Below are 25,363 nucleotides of genomic sequence, written 5' to 3'. Positions count from 1 at the left end.
TGCTTGGATGGCAATCCTCGACAGACTGCCAACTCGAGACCGACTGATGCGAATGGGAATTATCACCGAAGGGAATTGCGTGCTGTGTAATGATAAAATGGAATCTAGAAACCACATGTTCTTTGACTGCGATACTGCTTCATTCTTATGGAAAAATATTCTACTTCTCAGCAGCATCAACAAACAATGCTCAACATGGGAGGAATTGCTAGTTTGGGCTTCTAGATCTTGGAAAGGAAAGTCTCTCTTATCTACCATCCTTAAGCTTGCATGGTGTGTTTCTTTATACCTTTTGTGGGAGGAGCGTAACAGAAGAATATTTAGAGGATACCACCGAGCCAATGATGATCTTCTAACTTGCATCAAAGAATTTGTAGGAATCAAGCTTAGGGGGAAAAACCTTAATAGGACTGATAGAGTTAACTCTAACCTTTGTACTTCATGGGGTTTATATTAGAACCGATCTGATGTTTTTTTGTATGTAGTTTGTATATAAGGTGTTGAGATTGGTTTTTTCTTTCTTGTAGCATTCAATGCTTCTTTGGGTAATAAAATTGATGAATTATCCAAAAAAAAAGTCGCTCTACTGTAAAGTGGAGGAGCGAAAACTCAAACTGCATAGAAAAGGTCAAGGAAGGAAAAGCAGAGACAACCGCATGGAAGCAAACTGGAACTAGGCCTTCATCTGGCTCGTAAGCATCATGAATGTCATCCACAAATTATGACCATCATTCTAAATCGGTCCTCAAACTTTTAGATCTTCTAATTTCATTCCCAAATTCATCCAAATATGTAATTAATTTTAATCATAATTTAACCTATTTTTTTCAAATATGAAATTAATTTTATTAGCATGGGATGTGATTAACGTATACCAGTAGTTTGAGATGATATTGAATATTTAAAGGTCGGGGACCAATTTAGAATGAGGGTTAGAGTTTGAAAATGAAATTGGAATATTCAAAATTTTAAGGACTAATTTAAAATGATAGGCATAGTTTAGGGATGAAATTAAAGTATTTAAAAATTTGGAAATCAATTTAAAATAAAGGTTATAATTTGAGGATGTGTAATACAATTAACTTTTTTAATTGTACGAACCAAGCGAACTCAGTGGTCAAGGGTATAAGCATTCATTATCAAATGGTTGAGACTTTTTGAATATATACTACCTTATATTCACCCTATCAAATAAATAATATACTTTGAAATTTATTTATATAGAAAGGAAATTTATATTTTTATATAAAATTAATTTTTTAAAAATAACCCAAAATCTTTACTCCCGTTTGCATTTTAACCCCAAAATCACTAGCTGAGAAGATATAGACTCACACCCAATAAAAATCAATGACACGAATAAAGTGACCTCAGTAGTTAAAAGGATACTTGTCACTCGCAGAGGTCTCAGGTTCGAACATGATATCCGCACTAGTTAAAATATCAAGTATTTTACAATTAAGATACTCGATTAATTGATTGTTACAATTAAGTCATCGAATTAATTGATTGTTACAACCAAATCATGAGTTACCATATTGACTATCATCGGTTGTCGTATACACGATGATTGGTGAACTCCAAATTAATCAGATTAGATTCTCGAGAATCTCAAAAAAGTCATGAAATCTCCTTAAAAGTTTCAAACTTCTCGAATCTCAATATACACCATCCACCTCATACGACCTTCGTCATCCAAAAGTACCAAAATAAAAATTAAAAAAAGGTAAAATTTTGATAATTACATAAAAGGTAACTAATTTTAAAAATATATATATCCTAAAATATTGAAAATGTCTGGATAGGATTGACCCTAACTAATGATTCTTCCCCGGTCGGCCCGTCATAAAATTGAAAAACTTTTCCATCCTTTTTGGTTGTGACCCGGCCTCTGTCTCTTCGTAAACATTACGTTTTCGCTTTACAAGGGGACCATTAGCTATTGATCCACTTACAGCGGAGTCTTCATTGTTATCTTCCAAATCTTTCTCGTACAGTATTCGAATCCCACATTTCTTCACCTTAACACTTGGGTGACAGCCATCGGATTTGACTGATAACTGAAGTTCATCGAATTCTTTATTTGACCAATCCGATGATGAATTCTCGGTTTCACTTTCACCACATTTATCCTCCGAGGAAAATGGATATAATTTCTCACGCGAAAAATAACAGAAATAAATGTGATCCTTTATTATGGGCTGGTTGTATTTTTCAGAAAAAATCCAGCCGCACCCTGTTACACGTCGAGGATTTCTACTTCGACAAACAGATCCATCAGAACCATCTTTTCTGGAATTCCTATGATGGATAACAGCTTCACATGTGAGTTCCTCATCCCTTGAAGCATCATCGTTGACAAAAATGGAGCAGAAAACAACTCCGATCCATTGACTATCATTCTGAATATTGTTAGGCAGTGGTATCTTGATTGAAGAGTAAACTGTTTGATGGCTGAACCATTTTGGTATTTCACCTCCAGGTATAACACCATCAGAACTTTTTTTTAAATATGGAACTCGCTGCAAAATAAAACTTATGTTGCTTGGTAACTAAGTATATAATTCTTTAAAAACGAGATTCTGTAAATACGAAAGAATGATAAATCGACCTTAAGATGGAATTTGAGCATTGTTAATGCATTGATATTCTCAACCAATCTGTAGCAGTGAAGGCCAGAAAACTGTGTCCAATCCGGTGCATTGCAAACCTTTGATGGAGCTGCAAATAATTCTCGAGAAGCACCAGGTTTAGGAAACGATTTAAGCTCCCTGCAATTTGACAATCCAAGATATTGAAGCCTGGAAAGTTCACTACCAATCACAGGTATGCTGATGAAACTGTTTCCGCCAAGGTCAAGTTTTTCCAGAGAGGATAAACAAGAAATATCACTAGGAATATCTCCATCATGTAAATTGCAGTTCCTTAGTTTCAGCTCTCTTAATGATCTCAAACCTGACAATGAATGTAACATCAGAGGCACAGACTCTATCCTTTGGAATAGCTGGAAAAGAGAAGCTAGATTTGGTGCTATCTTAGATGATGGTCCCTTGAGCCTACTCAAAGACAAAACTTTAAGATTTTTAAGTTGAAAAATGAAGGATGGTGGTTTTGCTATGGCTGTTTCACTTAAGTCGAGCTCTTCCAACAACTCTACTTGCTGCAAATTCTCCGGCAAATTTTCAACTTTATAACAGCCAGAAAGATCGAGAGTTTTTAGACATTTACACCCACCTATGCTCCTTGGGAGACTAATAAGGTTTCTACAATCTTTTAGGATTAATGTTTCAAGAGATTCTATTCCAATTTTGGTTGGAAGATTCCTAAGACTTGTGCAGCTTCTTAAATTCAAAAGTTTAAGCCTCGAAAGAACTCCGACTGATGGATGAACATCTACTATTCTTGTACAACCTTCCAATATCAAAATTTCCAGATTTGGGGCTGTTGTAAAGTCCGGTGTCTTGATCAGGTTGTCGGACCCTTTGAGGTTGAGCACTTTCAACTTATACAGGGGCTGCTGAAAATAATAATAAATTAGAGAAGATTTAGTTAATATTCCTAAAATAAGTTAAAAAACAATGATCATATGAATTAGTTCTTACTATATTTCCCCTCCATAGTTGTTCAATGCGACTGTATGGTAGCAGAAGTGCAACCAGGTTGTCTGGTTGGAAGCTTGGAGGTAAGAATCTTAAAGGATATCCCATCCAATCTAAGAGCCGTAACTCATTAGGAAGATATTTGAGTTCATCACAATTTGAGAGGCAAAGGACTTTGAGCAATCTCAAATTTTTCATCTTCGAGACAGCATTAACATTCAAATTGAGCATCTTGTTGGATATCCTGATAACCAAGGATAAAACAACGAAAATTCAGTTCAAATTTGAAAATATCCCAAAGCATTCCATACCTAATAGCAAGGCTGTTCCAACACTTAATTTATCTATGCTCCGTCGTATCCCACACATCCGAATAGAAACATAGAGATGATTCTTCAAGGATTTTCAAAATAAATTAGAAAAACTAAAAGTACAATGAGTAAAATAAGAAAGGGAGTATAACTCAACGAGGAACGGTGTAATTTGAGTACAGTGATATAATAAAACTTCAAGGGTCACTTTTGACCGAATATGAAATTTACACATGGATGCATGTTTTGCTACCTTTTATTGTCAATGATCATGCCTTCAATCGCTTCCGTAGCCTAAAAACATTCAAAAGTAAGACATAAGAAACACAAAATAGAATGAGGAAATTTCTGTGATAAAACTTGTGAAAAATTACATTGTGTGTATCATTGATGTCTTTAACGTTAATATAATATGCAATTTCCCTGGAATGACTCACAGTGTTCTTCGTTAGCACATGATATACATCCTTTTCCTCCCACAATCTACAACGTTTTCCAGGCTCCTCAATAGATTTGTCCCGAACAATTCTTCTTCCCATTTCTTGTAGTAAGTTATGCATCCATAATTTGTTGTTTTCGTCAACTGTTAGTAGAGACTTCTTAATGAGAACATCGATTCCGATATCCGGGAAAAACTCACAGCCATCCAATACATTCATTACAAAATCTTTCTCGTCCCCATTGAAGAAGCATGCTATATCTAGAAATATGTTCTTCTCCGTTTCTTCCAATCCATCAAAGCTAATTCGAAGTCTGTCAATAATCTCTTTGTTAGAATCCTTTTCAAGTCTTTGGATTGCACTTCTCCATTGAGCTACATCTCTACCGCATAAAAAACAACCCAAGACTTCAAGAGCTAAGGGGAGACCACTGGCATATTTTGCAACATGTTCAGAAAGCTCAATGAAAACATCATTCGGTGCTGTCTCACTATCAAAAGCTTTCAAACTGAAAAGTTGAAGTGCCTCGCTGTCATTCAATGTTGAAGGCTTATACACATCATCAACTCCGTAAGATTGGAGCAAGTGTTCATCTCTTGTTGTTATAATGATTCTACTCCCTAAACCGAACCAATCATGCCTTCCAACCAACCATTTCAAGTGCTGTAAATTATCCACATCATCAATCACAACAAGGACCTTTTTGTTAGATAATCTGCGGCTAATTATGGAATTCCCTTCATGAACATTGAAAAATTCGAAGACTTCACCAGACAAGATCTGGAAAAGAAGTTGTTTCTGTAGTGAAACGAGTCCAAATTTGTCTGAAACTTCTCGAACGTCAGCAATGAAGCATTTACCTTCAAAATGAGATGACATTTGGTCGTATACAACTCTTGCGAGAGTTGTTTTACCGATGCCACCCATTCCGCAAATTCCTATGATGCGGATGTCATCTTCGCCAATCTCTATTTTTGAATACAGCTCCTCCAAGCGTGAACTGATTCCAACCAACTCATCATGAACAATTGGATATGTCTGACATAATTTTGCTGATATTTTTCTAACAATATCTCCGATAAACTCTGATTCATGCCTACAAAGAAATAAAATTCAGTTCATTTTTATAATTATTAAAGTAATTAAACAAGAAAACAGGAAAGAAAAGAATGGTTTACCTGTTATTTAAATGCCATCCTTTGATGTTAGCCACTTGAGTCAAAGCATTTCGCCACCTTAGAATCTTCTCTTTATCTTCCTTGTATCTCTCAGCATGTTTGGCAAATGCTTCTTGAACTTTTTCTTTCTGTTTTCTTAAATCAGATGGATTAACGTCGTAGAAAATTGGAAACACTTTATGTCCTTTCTCGTTTTTTTGTTTAACAATCTCAGCAAGCTCCTCCAAGCACCAACTTGAAAAGGCATAGGTTCCTGAAAAAACAATTACCGAGCACCACGATTGTTGAATGGCTCGGAAGAGTTGTGGTGCGATCTCTTCACCGGCATCCATCTTTGAATCATCCTTGAAAGTGATAATTCCACTTCGATTTAGAGCATCATAGAGATGATCTGTGAAGTTTTTGCGGGTATCTTCACCTCTAAAACTCAAGAAAACATTGTATTTCTTTCTAGAAATACATGATAAAGTTGAAGGTAACAATGACATGATGAATTATGAGAAGGAAAATTTTGGGTTATAGATTTGAGATTGATTTGTATTTGAGAAGGCTTTGTTCATCAACAAGAAATAATAGTTCTCAAACTCTGATATTATCCTATTCTATCCCCCGTCAATTGGTCCAAGTTTTCGAAGTCATGTGGCTACTGGCTATGATTTGCATTTTCCACGCTTTAGTTCAATGCGTATACTCGGGGCTAGCTTCTATGGTTGATATTTTTTCCCCATAACCGAGTCATGTCATACTTGCTCTACTTCCCATCACTTTCTACGTTTCACATCAATCAATCTATATATATTAAGAGAACATTAACTTCTTGTATAAGAAAAATGATAGAGGGAGACTTGTCAATTAAACATTGATTATGAAGTCCCATATTTGACAAGCATTACTTCAATTATGAGAATCAAATCAAAGTTAAGAGTTACCCAGTGCCGCAGGCACGTCATTTGAACAAATTAGCCCTAACTTAAGCACCATCATCATCTCACCATCATAATATTGGCCATTGAGATCAATTGGCCTGCGTCCACAAGCAACCTCGAGCAAGAGTGCACCAAAAGCATAGACATCGGAGCTTGTTGTGGCCTTTCCTGTCTTGGGCAGATCCGGTGCTATATATCCCATTGTGCCTACAATTCGACTTGTCCCTGGATTTGAACCATGTCCATACAATATTGCAAGGCTGAAATCTCCTAACCGTGCATTCAGCTCATCATCTAATAATACATTACTGGCCTTAACATCCCTATGAATCACAATTTGTTCATATCCTTCGTGTAAATAGAGAAGACCAGAAGCCACACCCTTTATGATCCTAAATCTTTGGTCCCAATTAAGGATAGTTATAGGGTCATCAAACAAAAACTTACCTAAACTGCCATTAGCCATGAAATCGTAAACAAGAAGAAGGTCGCCTCTTCTCCAGCACCATCCCAATAGCTGAACCAAATTCCGATGTCGAAGCCTTCCGATACTAGAAATTTCTGCAACAAATTCACGTAAACCTTGCTTTGATTCATGGGAAACTCACTTGACAGCAACTTGAGTGTTTGAATTTCCATGTGTTCCTTTGTAAACTCGACCAAAACCGCCATGTCAAGCTCCAGCACCCAATCTTCAACTACTTCAGTGTTCTTGATTTTGATAATGACATAAACTGCAATGGAAAGAGCAATTATGACAACAGCAGATGAAACTGAGACACCAACTGTTAATGTTGTATTTTTTTTTTGGTGGTCCAGGGAATGAAGGCAGCGACGATAGATCAAGAGCCTTGGCTTGTCCATTGATCTTAAAGCTCCACCCTAAAATATAATGAGAGTTGGCATGAACATGGCCTGTAGAAGCTGAGAAACCAACATACATAAACTCGTGAAGAAACGGCGAGAGATCTTCATGAAAAGACAAGAGGGGAGATGTCGGTCTTTTAGAAGTGGGTGCAATCGTTACATTCATGACGTTCTCAACTGAATCGTAATCAATCCAAGCTTGGATTAGTTTCCCACTCTTGAGAGTAGGATTTTGTTTTGTGGAACCACCTTGGGTGTAGTAACTGGCAGAGACTGAAGCATTTGAGTGCAAGCTGTTTATGTCAATACCGACATTATTGTCTTCCATGTCTCGAAACTCAAAATCCTGAACCGTGTCGAACTCAACTGCAACAAGATGGTTCGAGAAGTTACCCATATCGGTTGCGTTGAGGATTCCTAGATACTGATTTGAAGGTGCTCTGCGATCTACAGAAGTGGTGATTGTGAAAGCAAGGCCGTGACCACCAAACCTTCGAAACTCGGGAACTATGGCCAAAACAAACGAGGTTGAAAATGAAAAGGATGGGCCATTACTAGATTTCTTGAATCTAAATGCAGAGCTATAAAAAGCTTTACCCACTAAACGAGGGGTGTAATTAGTTAAGCGTAAAATGCCATTTTGTTCAATATGTGACACCCCTGTTAATGTTAAGTAGTTGGGGTCGCTTATGTGTCTGAATCCGGGGAAGAAGAACTCGGTGGGTTTTGAAGAAGAAGATGAGACTATGAGGAAGAAGAGAGTTGAGAGAAGTGAGAGGACATAAGCCATGTTAATGATACCAAAGAGTGAGATCAAGGCACTTGGATCAAAAAGGATATAAATTCTGGAAAACAATGGTGAGGACTGAGGAAGCAATAATGTACTTGAGAAGGCTCTGTACATCAACTAGAGATAGAGTTCAAAATAAATAGTTGTCCAACTTTGACATTTATCTTATTCAATCTATATATTCAGAAAACATTAGCATTATTGTTGCTATTATTGCTGCTGTTATTACTGCATGCAGCATGCATGCAGACTGCCATGCAGGGGCAGTGTCACGGGCGCATGTGGGGGAGTGCATGCAGGGGAGAGACGCATGGAGTGCAATACGTCTTCGGGGGGAGGGGATAGACGCATGGAGTGCAATGCGTCTTCGGGGGGAAAGGGGAGAGACGCATGGAGTGCAATGCGTCTTTGGGGTGTACTGTAGCAATCACCCCATTTGAAGAAATAATTCCGAGACAGCATTATTTTGAAATTAATGTTTTCTGAATATTTAGATTGCTACAGTACACCCCAAAGACGCATTGCACTTCATGTGTCCCTCCCCTTTCCCCCCGAAGACGCATTGCACTCCATGCGTCTATCCCCTCCCCCCGAAGACGCATTGCACTCCATGCGTCTCTCCCCTGCATGCACTCCCCCACATGTGCCCGTGACACTGTCCCTGCATGGCAGTCTGCATGAAGCATGCATGCAGTAATAACAGCTGCAATAATAGCAGCAATAATGCTGCACTCACGGTCTGCAATCACGACCTCGGTCTCCTCATAAACATTATGTCTTCACTTTATAAGGGGACCTTCAGCTATTAATCCATCTGCGGCGGAATCTTCATTGATATCTTCCAAATCTTTCTGATAAACTATTTGAAGCCCACATTTGTTCACCTTAACACTTATGTGACTATCATCGGATGTGACTGAAAACTGGAGTTCATCGAATTCCTGATTTGAGCAATCCAATGTTGATGAATTCTCAGTTTCACTTTCACCACATTTATCCTCTAAGGAAAATGGATATAATCTGTCACGGAACAAAAAACAACAATAAAGGTGGTCCTTTATTATGGGCTGGTTATATTCTTTAGAAAAAATCCAGCCGTCTCCTGAGACACGTCGAGGATTTGTACCCCGAAAACCAGATCCATCAGAATCAGCCTGTCCAGAATTCCTATGATGGATAACAGCATCACATGTGAGTTCCTCATCCCTTGAAGCATCATCATTGACAAAAATGCAGCAGAAAGCAACTCCGATCCATTGACTATCATTCTGAATATTGTTAGGCAATGGTATCTTGATTGAAGAGCCAACTGTTTGATGGCTGAACCATTTTGGGATTTCACCTCCGGGCATAACAACATCAAAACTTTTTCTTAAACATGCAACTATCTGCAAAATAAAATGTTGTTTGGTAACTAATACTGTAATTCTTCAAGAATGAGATTCTGTAAATACAAAGAATGATAAATCGACCTTAAGATAGATTTTCAGCATTGTTGATGCATTGATATTCTCAACAATTTTGTAGCAGTGAAGACCATTAAACCGTGTCAAATCCACTGCATTGCAAATATTTGATGGAGTTGCAAATAGTTCTAGAGAAGCACCAAGACTAGGAAACGATTTGAGCTCCCTGCAATTTGACAATCCAAGATATTGAAGACTGGGAAATCTAATAACAGACACAGGTACGCTGATGAAATTGTTACCACCAAGCTCAAGCTTTTCCAAATAGGGTAAACAATGAATGTCACTTGGAATATCTCCTTCACGAAGATTGCAGTTCCTTAGTTTCAGCTCTCTTAACGAAATCAAACCTGACAGTGAATGTAACATAAGAGGCACAGACTCGATCCGTCCTCTTTGGAATACCTGGAAAAGAGAAGGTAGATTTGGTGCTAACTTAGATGATGGTGTCTTGAGCCTACTCAAAGACAAAAGTTTAAGATTTTTAAGTTGAAAAATGAAGGATGGTGGTTTTGCTATGGCTGTTTCACTTAAGTCAAGCTCTTCCAACAACTCTACTTGCTGCAAATTCTCCGGCAAATTTGCAACTTTATAGCAACCTGAAAGATCAAGAGTTTTTAGACATTTACACCCACCTATGCTGCTTGGGAGACTAATAAGGTTTGTACAATCTTTTAGGATTAATGTTTCAAGAGATTCTATTCCAATTTTGGTTGGAAGATTCCTAAGACTTGTGCAGCTTCTTAAATTCAAAAGTTTAAGCCTCGAAAGAACTCCGACTGATGGATGAGCATCTACTATTCTTGTACAACCCTCCAATATCAAAATTTCCAGATTTGGGGCTGTTGTAAAGTCCGGTGTCTTGATCAGGTTTTCGGACCCTTTGAGGTTGAGCACTTTCAACTTATACAGGGGCTGCTTAAAATAATAATAAATTAGAGAAGATTTAGTTAATATTCCTAAAATAAGTTAAAAAAACAATGATCATATGAATTAGTTCTTACTGTATTTCCCTTCCATAGTTGTTCAATGCGACTGTATGGTAGCAGAAGTGCAACCAGGTTGTCTGGTTGGAAGCTTGGAGGTAAGAACCTTAAAGGATATCCCATCCAATCTAAGAGCCGTAACTCATTAGGAAGATATTTGAGTTCATCACAATTTGAGAGGCAAAGGACTTTGAGCAATCTCAATTTTTTCATCTTCGAGACAGCTTTAACATTCAAATTGAGCATCTTGTTGGATATCCTGATAACCAAGGGTAAAACAACGAAAACTCAGTTCAAATTTGAAAATATCCCAAAGCATTCCATACCTAAAAGCAAGGCTGTTCCAACACTTAATTTATCTATGCTCCGTCGTATCCCACACATCCGAATAGAAACATAGAGATGATTCTTCAAGGATTTTCAAAATAAATTAGAAAAACTAAAAGTACAATGAGTAAAATAAGAAAGGGAGTATAACTCAATGAGGAACAGTGTAATTTGAGTACAGTGATATAATAAAACTTTAAGGGTCACTTTTGACCGAATATGAAATTGACACATGGATGCATGTTTATGTATGTTTTGCTACCTTTTATTGTCAATGATCATGCCTTGAATTGCTTCCGTAGCCTAAAAACATTCAAAAGTAAGACATAAGAAACACAAAATAAAATGCGGCAATTTCTGTGATAAAACTTGTGAAAAATTACATTGTGTATCATTTCTGTCTTTAACATTAATAAAATATGCAATTTCCCTGGAATGACTTACAGTGTTCTTCGTTAGCACATGATATACATCCTGTTCCTCCCACAATCTACAACGTTTTCCAGGCTCCTCAATAGACTTTTCCCGAACAATTCTTCTTCCCATTTCTTGTAGTAAGTTGTGCATCCACAATTTGTTGTTTTCGTCAACTGTTAGTAGAGACTTCTTAATGAGAACATCGATTCCAATATCCGGGAAAAACTCACAGCCATCCAATACATTCATTACAAAATCTTTCTCGTCCCCATTGAAGAAGCATGCTATATCTAGAAATATGTTCTTCTCCGTTTCTTCCAATCCATCAAAGCTAATTCGAAGTCTGTCAATAATCTCTTTGTTAGAATCCTTTTCAAGTCTTTGGATTGCGCTTCTCCATTGAGCTACATATCTACCGCACAAGAAAGAACCCAAGACTTCAAGAGCTAAGGGGAGACCACTGGCATATTTTGCAACATGTTCAGAAAGCTCAATGAAAACATCATTTGGTGCTGTCTCACTATCAAAAGCTTTCAAACTGAAAAGTTGAAGTGCCTCGCTGTCATTCAATGTTGAAGGCTTATACACATCATCAACTCGGTAAGATTGGAGCAAGTGTTCATCTCTTGTTGTTATAATGATTCTACTCCCTAAACCGAACCAATCATGCCTTCCAACCAACCATTTCAAGTGCTGTAAATTATCCACGTCATCAATCACAACAAGGACTTTTTTGTTAGATAATCTGCGCCTAATTATGGCATTCCCTTCATGAACATTGAAAAATTCGAAGACTTCACCAGACAAGATCTGGAAAAGAAGTTGTTTCTGTAGGGAAACGAGTCCAACTTTGTCTGAAACTTCTCGAACGTCAGCAATGAAGCATTTACCTTCAAAATGAGATGACATTTGGTCGTATACAACTCTTGCGAGAGTTGTTTTACCGAGGCCACCCATTCCGCAAATTCCTATGATACGGATGTCATCTTCCCCAATCTCTATTTTGGAATACAACTCCTCCAAGCGTGAACTAATTCCAACCAACTCATTATGAACAGTTGGATATGTCTGACATAATTTTGCTGATATTTTTCTAACAATATCTGCGATAAACTCGGATTCATGCCTGCAAAGAAATAAAATTCAGTTCATTTTTATAATTATTAAATTAATTAAACAAGAAAACAGGAAAGAAAAGAATGGTTTACCTGTTATTTAAATGCCATCCTTTGATGTTAGCCGCTTGAGCCAAAGCATTTCGCCACCTTAGAATCTTCTCTTTATCTTCCTTGTACCTGTCTTCATGTTTCGTAAATGCTCCTTCAACTTTTTCTTTCTGTTTTCTTAAATCGGATGGATTCACGTCGTAGAAAATTGGAAACACTTTATGTCCTTTCTCGTTTTTTTGTTTAACAATCTCAGCAAGCTCCTCCAAGCACCAACTTGAAAAGGCATAGGTTCCTGAAAAAACAATTACTGAGCACCACGATTGTTGAATGGCTCGGAAGAGTTGTGGTGCGATCTCTTCACTGGCATCCATCTTTGAATCATCCCTGAAAGTGATAATTCCACTTCGATTTAGAGCATCATAGAGATGATCTGTGAAGTTTTTGCGGGTATCTTCACCTCTAAAACTCAAGAAAACATCGTATTTCTTTCTAGAAATACATGATAAAGTTGAAGGTAACAATGACATGATGAATTATGAGAAGGAAAATTTTTGGGTTATAGATTTGAGATTGATTTGTATTTGAGAAGGCTTTGTCCATCAACATGAAATATTAGTTCTCAAATTCTGATATTATCCTATTCTATCTCCCGTTAATTGGTCCAAGTTTTCTTTCAAAGTCATGTGTCTACTGGCTATGATTTGCATTTTCCACGTTTAGTTCAATGCGTATACTCGGGGCTATATTATTATAACCGAGTCATGTGGTGGGAAGAGATGACTAGTATGATATTATTATAATGAAGTGGGTGAAAATAATAAGCCAAAAGTTTCACCATTCTTGTTCACCACCTAATTGTAATTTGATGACCAATCACATACATAAATTGGTAACCAAATCTTGTTGTTGGTCCGACCCAGAGAACTCGGCCACTCCACATTATTCCTTTTTATAGCATTCATTTTAAGATAAGAAGACTTCTATTTATGAGCTTTAAATGATTTGGTAAGTAATTGTTTCCATCCATAGAGGAGTAAAAGAAATAATAAGAGTCGAATAATCATTTTAATAAACCTCGAGGGCTATTTTTAATATTATACTTTTATTAAATCGACAAGTAATCGATAACTTAATATCTCTATTTTTATTTAAAAACAGATTAAAATGATAAAAATATAAAAACTTTATTAGAAAACATTTTATAAATATTTGTTTATTGTATTCTGTTGCCTTAAATGATTAGGTGATGAAAGAAGTAGTATCTATCAGTCAAAATTCTCTGTTTCTGGGTTTGTTGATTACATAATTTTGCACGAATGAATGTCAAAGAGATCCTTCTGGACTCCCGACCACTGACTGGGAAAGAAAAAGGACAAAACCCTTTAATTATAATAGACCTGTGTTTCTTCTTATGCTTCCTGCTCTACTTCCCACCACTTTCTACGTTTCACATCAATCAATCTATATATATTAAGAGAACATTAATTTCTTGTATAAGAAAGATGATAGAGGGAGACTTGTCAATTAAACATTTGACAAGCATTGCTTCAATTATGAGAATCAAATCAAAGTTAAGAGTTACCCAGTCATTTCTTTATGGAAAAAAAAAGGTAAACTTTGATTTCCAAGGTGATCTGAGTAATTGCAGCCAGAGGAATTGATAATAAATTTACAAGCCTAAGGAAGTAAGTTCAGTTCAAGCCATGATCAACCTGTACCTACAGCTGAAAAAACATAATTAAAACCTTCAAAATGGTTGAAATTCAAATCAAATTGGCACTTAAATTTCGAAGCTACTTCACAACTCACTGTGTAGAAATCATAAAAGAAAGATGCCCAGCATCTACGGTGGTTTCCCTAATAATACAATGATGGTGAATTACAAAACAGCAAAAGCAAAGCAAATCTAATTAGCTTCACCTTTGATATCAGATTAATGATTCGCTTTGTGGTTCTTCCCGGAATTGTAGTATTGTAGATTGAAAAACAATAATGTATTGCCATACTCACTGCCATCGTCTTCTACTTTGCTCCGGTCAAAGAAAATGTCACCACCATCAGCATACTCCTCCTCCTAGGGCAACAAGAACTTATGATTGCATTGGGGCCATTGAATACACATTTGAGAAAATTAGAAATGATTTGATTTTAATTGAATTCATATTTTTCTTTGAATTATGATTGATTATATTTGGCCAAAAATATTGGATCAGAAAAAATATCATTGAGATCAATAGGCCTGTTCCCACAAGCAACCTCGAGCAAGAGTGCACCAAAAGCATAGACATCGGAGCTTGTTCTGGCCTTTCCTGTCTTGGGCAGCTCCGGTGCTATATATCCCATTGTGTCTACAATTCGACTTGTTCATACAATCTTGCAAAGCTGAAATCTCCTAACCGTGCATTCAGCTCATCATCTAATAATACATTACTGGCCTTAACATCCCTATGAATCGCAATTTGTTCATATCCTTCCGGTAAATAGAGAAGACCAGAAGCCACACCCTTTATGATCCTAAATCTTTGGTCCCAATTCAGGATAGTTATAGGGTCATCAAACAAAAACTTATCTAAACTGCCATTAGCCATGAAATGGTAAACAAGAAGAAGGTCGCCTCTTCTCCTGCACCATCCAAATAGCTGAACCAAATTCCGATGTCGAAGCCTTCCGATACTAGAAATTTCTGCAATAAATTCACGTAAACCTTGCTTTGATCGCTTGACAGCAACTTGAGTGTTTGAATTTCCAAGTGTTGTCACTGAAACTGTTGGGAGTATCTTTGTGGGCCAATCTCTAGCTCCCAATCTTCAACTACTTCTGTGTTCTTGATTTTGATAATGACATAAACTGCAATGGAAAGAGCAATTATGACAACTGCAGATGTTTTTTTGGTGGTCCAGGGAATGAAGGCATCGACGATAGATCAAGAGCCTGGGCTTGTCCATTTATCTTAAAGCTCCACCCTAAAATATAATGAGAGCTGGCAAGAACATGGCCTGTAGAAGCTGAGAAACCAACATACATAAACTCGAGAAGAAACGGCGAGAGATCTACATGAAAAGACGAGGGGAGATGGTCTTTTAGATGTGGGTGCAATCGTTACATTCATGACGTTCTCAACTGAATCGTAATCAATCCAAGCTTGGATTAGTTTCCCACTCTTGAGAGTAAGATTTTGCTTTGTGGAACCTCCTTGGGTGTGGTAACTGGCAGAGACTGAAGCATTTGAGTGCAAGCTGTTTATGTCAATACCGATATGGCTGTCGTCCATGTCTCGAAACTCAAAATCTTGAAAAGTGTCGAACTCAACTGCAACAGGATGGTTCGAGAAGTTACCCATATCGGTCGCGTTGAAGATTCCTAGATTCCGATTTGAAGGTGCTCTGCCATCTACAGAAGTGGTGATTGTATTTCATGATCTTCTCCTTCCGTCGTTCCTCGTACTGATTACGCAATATTTGTTCGCGTTCTGCTTTCTTGTGCCCTTGCTACATATAGAACCTTTGAACGTAATGAATACAAGCAGACAACCATACATCAAACTAAGTGTGTTAGGCCACACTTGGATTGAATTATGCCATCAATGAAGGCAAAGAGTGTTAGAACTATGTTACTTAAACTCGAGTATGCACGAGACCAGGATATGCATAAAACGAAGAGTTGGTAAAACATAGTAAAAGAAAGCCTACCAAGTTTTGATCCTTTCATTGACTCCATTGCCCGCTTGGCATTATCGGGACAATCGAAGTTCACAAAGCCGAAACCTCCCGAGGCACCATTTTCATCCCTTGCTACAGCCAGGGAGGCAATTTTCCCAAACTCAGAAAATTTCTCCTGCATAATCTCTTCAGTGACATCTGGATCCAAGTTCTACAGCCAGGGTGTTTTCTTGCATGGGACGTTCAATGGTAAGGAATGTAATAATATTAACAGCCAGGTTACGTTACCTTACGCGCCTTTTCAGAGCGTTACCGCTACTTTCTTTTCATTTCATTATTATTGGGTAAATATATCATAGGTCACTGAACTATACGTAAATGATCTTTTTGGGTTGTTTAACTTTCAAAATAGTTATTAAATTTTATTAAATTATTATGAAATATCGAAAATTTACACTTATTATAATTTTATAGTGATCATTTAGTAATGATTTAACGTCTCTTTCATAACTTTTAAAAGTTAAATGATTGAAATAATCCTCGAACATAGTTTAGAATAAAAAACCATTATCTTATTATAGAAGGAAAAACTTACCTTACTTATTAACGATAATCTTTCTAAATTGAATTATTTGTATCACTCGTCTTAAATTATAATTCTCGGTTTAAATTGATTTTTAAACTTTTAAATATTTCAATTTAATCTTTAAATTATGATTCTCATTCTAAATTAGTCATCAAATTTTTAAATATTCCATTTGCTTAGAATATTTCTAGCTCTCATGTTGGAACTAAAGTCGCTCTACTGATGACCTACTGATATTCTGTAAGGGTAATGTTGAATCATTAATTGGTGTCATTACTGTTCTTGAAAGTTTATATGAGATGTCTGGTCTGGATTTAAATGCTGCAAAATGTATGTTCTTCACTGCTGGAATTTCTCTTAGTCACATCGAGCATATCAAGCAAGCTACAGGGTTCACTTATGGTCATTTACCCGTTCGATACCTTGGAATACCATTGATAACTCGCAAACTCTCTGAAAATGACTGTGAATCCCTCATTGCAAGTATTAAAGCTAGGCTCGCTCTATGGTCTGGCAAAAATCTGAGTTACGCGGGAAGACTTGAACTCGTTCGAGCAGTCCTGTTCAGTATTGCTAATTACTGGTGCCGGCAGCTTCCCCTTCCTCAATCCATAATAAGAAAAATTGAACAACTTTGCTCTAGGTTCTTTTGGAAAGGCTCAGATAAATCTGCTACGGGTGCAAGAGTCAGCTGGACTAAAATCTGTCAATTAAAATCTGAGGGTGGTCTTGGGTTGAAAAACCTAAAAGATTGGAATAAAGTTTGCTTGATCAAACTCTTAAAGAATTTACTGGCTGGAGAGGGTTCATTATGGATTGCTTGGATCCATGCTTATGTAATAAAGGGTAGAAATATGTGGCAAATGGAAAACAGAGCCAGTTTCAGCTGGAGTTTCAATTGTATCCTCAAATTACGCAGTGCAACAACCACACCTATTTCGAATGGTGCATCCTCTATTAAAGACATTTGGCAGGAGATTAGGGTGAAGGAAATCAAAGTTCCCTGGCATTCACTGATTTGGTTCCCACAACATATTCCTAAGTACAGTCTCATTGCTTGGATGGCAATCCTCGACAGACTGCCAACTCGAGACCGACTGATGCGAATGGGAATTATCACCGAAGGGAATTGCGTGCTGTGTAATGATAAAATGGAATCTAGAAACCACATGTTCTTTGACTGCGATACTGCTTCATTCTTATGGAAAATATTCTACTTCTCAGCAGCATCAACAAACAATGCTCAACATGGGAGGAATTGCTAGTTTGGGCTTCTAGATCTTGGAAAGGAAAGTCTCTCTTATCTACCATCCTTAAGCTTGCATGGTGTGTTTCTTTATACCTTTTGTGGGAGGAGCGTAACAGAAGAATATTTAGAGGATACCACCGAGCCAATGATGATCTTCTAACTTGCATCAAAGAATTTGTAGGAATCAAGCTTAGGGGGAAAAACCTTAATAGGACTGATAGAGTTAACTCTAACCTTTGTACTTCATGGGGTTTATATTAGAACCGATCTGATGTTTTTTTGTATGTAGTTTGTATATAAGGTGTTGAGATTGGTTTTTTCTTTCTTGTAGCATTCAATGCTTCTTTGGGTAATAAAATTGATGAATTATCCAAAAAAAAAGTCGCTCTACTGTAAAGTGGAGGAGCGAAAACTCAAACTGCATAGAAAAGGTCAAGGAAGGAAAAGCAGAGACAACCGCATGGAAGCAAACTGGAACTAGGCCTTCATCTGGCTCGTAAGCATCATGAATGTCATCCACAAATTATGACCATCATTCTAAATCGGTCCTCAAACTTTTAGATCTTCTAATTTCATTCCCAAATTCATCCAAATATGTAATTAATTTTAATCATAATTTAACCTATTTTTTTCAAATATGAAATTAATTTTATTAGCATGGGATGTGATTAACGTATACCAGTAGTTTGAGATGATATTGAATATTTAAAGGTCGGGGACCAATTTAGAATGAGGGTTAGAGTTTGAAAATGAAATTGGAATATTCAAAATTTTAAGGACTAATTTAAAATGATAGGCATAGTTTAGGGATGAAATTAAAGTATTTAAAAATTTGGAAATCAATTTAAAATAAAGGTTATAATTTGAGGATGTGTAATACAATTAACTTTTTTAATTGTACGAACCAAGCGAACTCAGTGGTCAAGGGTATAAGCATTCATTATCAAATGGTTGAGACTTTTTGAATATATACTACCTTATATTCACCCTATCAAATAAATAATATACTTTGAAATTTATTTATATAGAAAGGAAATTTATAATATTTTTATATAAAATTAATTTTTTAAAAATAACCCAAAATCTTTACTCCCGTTTGCATTTTAACCCCAAAATCACTAGCTGAGAAGATATAGACTCACACCCAATAAAAATCAATGACACGAATAAAGTGACCTCAGTAGTTAAAAGGATACTTGTCACTCGCAGAGGTCTCAGGTTCGAACATGATATCCGCACTAGTTAAAATATCAAGTATTTTACAATTAAGATACTCGATTAATTGATTGTTACAATTAAGTCATCGAATTAATTGATTGTTACAACCAAATCATGAGTTACCATATTGACTATCATCGGTTGTCGTATACACGATGATTGGTGAACTCCAAATTAATCAGATTAGATTCTCGAGAATCTCAAAAAAGTCATGAAATCTCCTTAAAAGTTTCAAACTTCTCGAATCTCAATATACACCATCCACCTCATACGACCTTCGTCATCCAAAAGTACCAAAATAAAAATTAAAAAAAGGTAAATTTTGATAATTACATAAAAGGTAACTAATTTTAAAATATATATCCTAAAATATTGAAAATGTCTGGATAGGATTGACCCTAACTAATGATTCTTCCCCGGTCGGCCCGTCATAAAATTGAAAAACTTTTCCATCCTTTTTGGTTGTGACCCGGCCTCTGTCTCTTCGTAAACATTACGTTTTCGCTTTACAAGGGGACCATTAGCTATTGATCCACTTACAGCGGAGTCTTCATTGTTATCTTCCAAATCTTTCTCGTACAGTATTCGAATCCCACATTTCTTCACCTTAACACTTGGGTGACAGCCATCGGATTTGACTGATAACTGAAGTTCATCGAATTCTTTATTTGACCAATCCGATGATGAATTCTCGGTTTCACTTTCACCACATTTATCCTCCGAGGAAAATGGATATAATTTCTCACGCGAAAAATAACAGAAATAAATGTGATCCTTTATTATGGGCTGGTTGTATTTTTCAGAAAAAATCCAGCCGCACCCTGTTACACGTCGAGGATTTCTACTTCGACAAACAGATCCATCAGAACCATCTTTTCTGGAATTCCTATGATGGATAACAGCTTCACATGTGAGTTCCTCATCCCTTGAAGCATCATCGTTGACAAAAATGGAGCAGAAAACAACTCCGATCCATTGACTATCATTCTGAATATTGTTAGGCAGTGGTATCTTGATTGAAGAGTCAACTGTTTGATGGCTGAACCATTTTGGTATTTCACCTCCAGGTATAACACCATCAGAACTTTTTTTTAAATATGGAACTCGCTGCAAAATAAAACTTATGTTGCTTGGTAACTAAGTATATAATTCTTTAAAAACGAGATTCTGTAAATACGAAAGAATGATAAATCGACCTTAAGATGGAATTTGAGCATTGTTAATGCATTGATATTCTCAACCAATCTGTAGCAGTGAAGGCCAGAAAACTGTGTCCAATCCGGTGCATTGCAAACCTTTGATGGAGCTGCAAATAATTCTCGAGAAGCACCAGGTTTAGGAAACGATTTAAGCTCCCTGCAATTTGACAATCCAAGATATTGAAGCCTGGAAAGTTCACTACCAATCACAGGTATGCTGATGAAACTGTTTCCGCCAAGGTCAAGTTTTTCCAGAGAGGATAAACAAGAAATATCACTAGGAATATCTCCATCATGTAAATTGCAGTTCCTTAGTTTCAGCTCTCTTAATGATCTCAAACCTGACAATGAATGTAACATCAGAGGCACAGACTCTATCCTTTGGAATAGCTGGAAAAGAGAAGCTAGATTTGGTGCTATCTTAGATGATGGTCCCTTGAGCCTACTCAAAGACAAAACTTTAAGATTTTTAAGTTGAAAAATGAAGGATGGTGGTTTTGCTATGGCTGTTTCACTTAAGTCGAGCTCTTCCAACAACTCTACTTGCTGCAAATTCTCCGGCAAATTTTCAACTTATAACAGCCAGAAAGATCGAGAGTTTTTAGACATTTACACCCACCTATGCTCCTTGGGAGACTAATAAGGTTTCTACAATCTTTTAGGATTAATGTTTCAAGAGATTCTATTCCAATTTTGGTTGGAAGATTCCTAAGACTTGTGCAGCTTCTTAAATTCAAAAGTTTAAGCCTCGAAAGAACTCCGACTGATGGATGAACATCTACTATTCTTGTACAACCTTCCAATATCAAAATTTCCAGATTTGGGGCTGTTGTAAAGTCCGGTGTCTTGATCAGGTTGTCGGACCCTTTGAGGTTGAGCACTTTCAACTTATACAGGGGCTGCTGAAAATAATAATAAATTAGAGAAGATTTAGTTAATATTCCTAAAATAAGTTAAAAAACAATGATCATATGAATTAGTTCTTACTATATTTCCCCTCCATAGTTGTTCAATGCGACTGTATGGTAGCAGAAGTGCAACCAGGTTGTCTGGTTGGAAGCTTGGAGGTAAGAATCTTAAAGGATATCCCATCCAATCTAAGAGCCGTAACTCATTAGGAAGATATTTGAGTTCATCACAATTTGAGAGGCAAAGGACTTTGAGCAATCTCAAATTTTTCATCTTCGAGACAGCATTAACATTCAAATTGAGCATCTTGTTGGATATCCTGATAACCAAGGATAAAACAACGAAAATTCAGTTCAAATTTGAAAATATCCCAAAGCATTCCATACCTAATAGCAAGGCTGTTCCAACACTTAATTTATCTATGCTCCGTCGTATCCCACACATCCGAATAGAAACATAGAGATGATTCTTCAAGGATTTTCAAAATAAATTAGAAAAACTAAAAGTACAATGAGTAAAATAAGAAAGGGAGTATAACTCAACGAGGAACGGTGTAATTTGAGTACAGTGATATAATAGTTCTCAAACTCTGATATTATCCTATTCTATCCCCCGTCAATTGGTCCAAGTTTTCGAAGTCATGTGGCTACTGGCTATGATTTGCATTTTCCACGCTTTAGTTCAATGCGTATACTCGGGGCTATATTATTATAACCGAGTCATGTGGTGGGAAGAGATGACTAGTATGATATTATTATAATGAAGTGGGTGAAAATAATAAGCCAAAAGTTTCACCATTCTTGTTCACCACCTAATTGTAATTTGATGACCAATCACATACATAAATTGGTAACCAAATCTTGTTGTTGGTCCGACCCAGAGAACTCGGCCACTCCACATTATTCCTTTTTATAGCATTCATTTTAAGATAAGAAGACTTCTATTTATGAGCTTTAAATGATTTGGTAAGTAATTGTTTCCATCCATAGAGGAGTAAAAGAAATAATAAGAGTTGAATAATCATTTTAATAAACCTCGAGTTGAATAATAGGAGTAAAAAAAAAGGTAAACTTTGATTTCCAAGGTGATCTGAGTAATTGCAGCCAGAGGAATTGATAATAAATTTACAAGCCTAAGGAAGTAAGTTCAGTTCAAGCCATGATCAACCTGTACCTACAGCTGAAAAAACATAATTAAAACCTTCAAAATGGTTGAAATTCAAATCAAATTGGCACTTAAATTTCGAAGCTACTTCACAACTCACTGTGTAGAAATCATAAAAGAAAGATGCCCAGCATCTACGGTGGTTTCCCTAATAATACAATGATGGTGAATTACAAAACAGCAAAAGCAAAGCAAATCTAATTAGCTTCACCTTTGATATCAGATTAATGATTCGCTTTGTGGTTCTTCCCGGAATTGTAGTATTGTAGATTGAAAAACAATAATGTATTGCCATACTCACTGCCATCGTCTTCTACTTTGCTCCGGTCAAAGAAAATGTCACCACCATCAGCATACTCCTCCTAGGGCAACAAGAACTTATGATTGCATTGGGGCCATTGAATACACATTTGAGAAAATTAGAAATGATTTGATTTTAATTGAATTCATATTTTTCTTTGAATTATGATTGATTATATTTGGCCAAAAATATTGGATCAGAAAAAATATCATTGAGATCAATAGGCCTGTTCCCACAAGCAACCTCGAGCAAGAGTGCACCAAAAGCATAGACATCGGAGCTTGTTGTGGCCTTTCCTGTCTTGGGCAGCTCCAGTGCTATATATCCCATTGTGCCTACAATTCGACTTGTCCCTGGATTTGAACCATGTCAATACAATCTTGCAAGGCTGAAATCTCCTAACCGTGCATTCAGCTCATCATCTAATAATACATCACTGGCTTTAAAATCCCTATGAATCGCAATTTGTTCATATCCTTCGTGTAAATAGAGAAGACCAGAAGCTAAACCCTTTATGATCCTAAATCTTTGGTCCCAATTAAGGATAGTTATAGGGTCATCAAACAAAAGCTTACCTAAACTGCCATTAGCCATGAAATGGTAAACAAGAAGAAGGTCGCCTCTTCTCCAGCACCATCCCAATAGCTGAACCAAATTCCGATGTCGAAGCCTTCTGATACTAGAAATTTCTGCAACAAATTCACGTAAACCTTGCTTTGATTCATGGGAAACTCGCTTGACAGCAACTTAAATGTTTGAATTTCCGAGTGTTCCATTGTAAACTCGACCGAAACCGCCTCGTCAATCTCCAGCTCCCAATCTTCAACTACTTCTGTGTTCTTGATTTTGATAATGACAAACTGCATTGGAAAGAGCAATTATGCCAACAACAGATGAAACTGAGACACCAACTGTTAATGTTGTATGCTTTTTGGTGGTCCAGGGAATGAAGGCAGCGACGATAGATCAAGAGCCTGGGCTTGTCCATTGATCTTAAAGCTCCACCCCAAAATATAATGAGAGCTGGCAAGAACATGGCCTGTAGAAGCTGAGAAACCAACATACATAAACTCGTGAAGAAACGGAGAGAAATCTACATGAAAAGAATAGAGGGGAGATGGTCTTTTAGAAGTGGGTGCAATCGTTACATTCATGACGTTCTCAATTGAATCGTAATCAATCCAAGCTTGGATTAGTTTCCCACTCTTGAGAGTAAGATTTTGCTTTGTGGAACCACCTTGGGTGTAGTAACTGACAGAGACTGAAGCATTTGAGTGCAAGCTGTTTATGTCAATACCGATCTGGCTGTCGTCCAGGTCTCGAAACTCAAAATCTTGAACCGTGTCGAACTCAACTGCAACAAGATGGTTCTAGAAGTTACCCATATCAATCGCGTTGAAGATTCCTAGATACTGATTTGAAGGTGCTCTGCGATCTACAGAAGTGGTGATTGTGAAAGCAAGGCCGTGACCACCAAAGCGTCGAAACTCGGGAACTATGGCTAAAACAAACGAGGTTGAAAATGAAAAGGATGAGCCATTAGTAGAGTTCTTGAATCGAAATGGAGAGCTATAAAAAGCTTTACCCACTAAACGAGGGGTGTAATTAGTTAAGCGTAAAATGCCATTTTGTTCAATCTGTAACACCCCTGTTAATGTAAAGTTGTGGGTTCATTTAAGTGTTTGAATCTGGGGAAGAAGAAATAGGTGGGTTTTGAAGAAGAAGGTAACACTATGAGGAAGAAGAGAGTTGAGAAAAGTGAGAGGAAATAAGCCATGTTAATGATACCAAAGAGTGAGGACCGAGGAAGCAATATTGTACTTGAGAAGGATTTGTACATCAACTAGAGGTAGAGTTGAAAATAAACAGTTGTCCAACTTTGACATTATCCTATTCAACCTATATATTCAGAAAACATTAATTTCTTGCATAAGAAAATGATAGAGGAGACTTTTCAATGAAGTCCGGATTGTACGGAGGATACTCTCAGAAGGGTCACAATTATGGAGCCCCACCATTGATATTTATATCCATTTTACTTGAGGATAAATGTTGTGAAAATGAAACCAATGATCCATTGGCAACAGATTGTTCAAAACAGAAATGAGATGAACTTCAATGGTCAGTCATCTGTTGGCTGTTGCAAATGGCAGATGTGTTTACTTGGACTTTGTCAAAGTGAAAGTTGGATTCTATGGAGGATAATCTCAGCAGGGTCACAATTATGGAGCCCCACATTTGACAATTATTGTTTAAATTATGAGCATCAAATCAAACTTAAGAGTTACCCAATCCCAAGAGTGAAGAAAGAGATAAACAAGCATGAAGAACATGAATAAGAGAAGATGAAAGATTAATGTTGAACCAAATTTGGTGGAAGCAGCTAATGAATAAGAGAGGATGAAAGATCAAGAATTGCATGTCAACAAGATGACTGAAGATGCTGGGGTTGGGAAAATCGCACTAAAATCTAACAATGTTTCCATGAAGAAGAACTGAACAAATGGACTACAGAGGATCTTGTAGTTTTCAGATGAAATTTAGAGTAATACCCGGAATTAACCCTTATGCTTTTGCCCGCGAGCATTAAGGAATCTTTTGT

General features: G+C 36.9%; 2 protein-coding genes and 2 pseudogenes across 2 annotated transcripts in view; all 4 read right to left on the bottom strand.

Annotated features, from left to right (window-relative positions):
* Positions 1-1,817: 1,817 nt before the first annotated feature.
* LOC120202756 (TMV resistance protein N-like) lies at positions 1,818-6,016 on the bottom strand. Its single transcript, XM_039203135.1, has 6 exons — positions 5,529-6,016; positions 4,348-5,446; positions 4,164-4,204; positions 3,603-3,843; positions 2,612-3,517; positions 1,818-2,522 (listed from the first exon to the last, which is right to left on the bottom strand). Exons 1-6 carry the CDS (start codon positions 6,014-6,016, stop codon positions 1,818-1,820), a joined length of 3,480 nt encoding a protein of 1,159 aa, XP_039059066.1.
* A 430-nt stretch (positions 6,017-6,446) lies between these two features.
* Positions 6,447-8,111, bottom strand: LOC120202755 (annotated as a pseudogene).
* A 528-nt stretch (positions 8,112-8,639) lies between these two features.
* LOC120202754 (TMV resistance protein N-like) overlaps positions 8,640-25,363 on the bottom strand; it is a 38,203-nt gene continuing 21,479 nt past the window's right edge. The window contains exons 8-10 of the mRNA XM_039203134.1: positions 9,584-10,492; positions 8,895-9,499; positions 8,640-8,784 (exon numbers count right to left, since the gene is read on the bottom strand). Of these exons, the coding sequence (XP_039059065.1) occupies positions 8,640-8,784; positions 8,895-9,499; positions 9,584-10,492 (1,659 nt within the window). The remainder of the gene's footprint in view (positions 8,785-8,894; positions 9,500-9,583; positions 10,493-25,363) is intronic.
* On the bottom strand, positions 20,774-24,538 carry LOC120202850 (annotated as a pseudogene).

Source organism: Hibiscus syriacus, unplaced genomic scaffold (assembly GCF_006381635.1).
Source record: "Hibiscus syriacus cultivar Baekdansim isolate YM2019G1 unplaced genomic scaffold, ASM638163v2 tig00009009_pilon, whole genome shotgun sequence".
Lineage (NCBI taxonomy): Eukaryota > Viridiplantae > Streptophyta > Magnoliopsida > Malvales > Malvaceae > Hibiscus > Hibiscus syriacus.
Note: the sequence above shows the minus strand (reverse complement) of the source record. Positions and strands in the feature narration are given on the sequence as shown.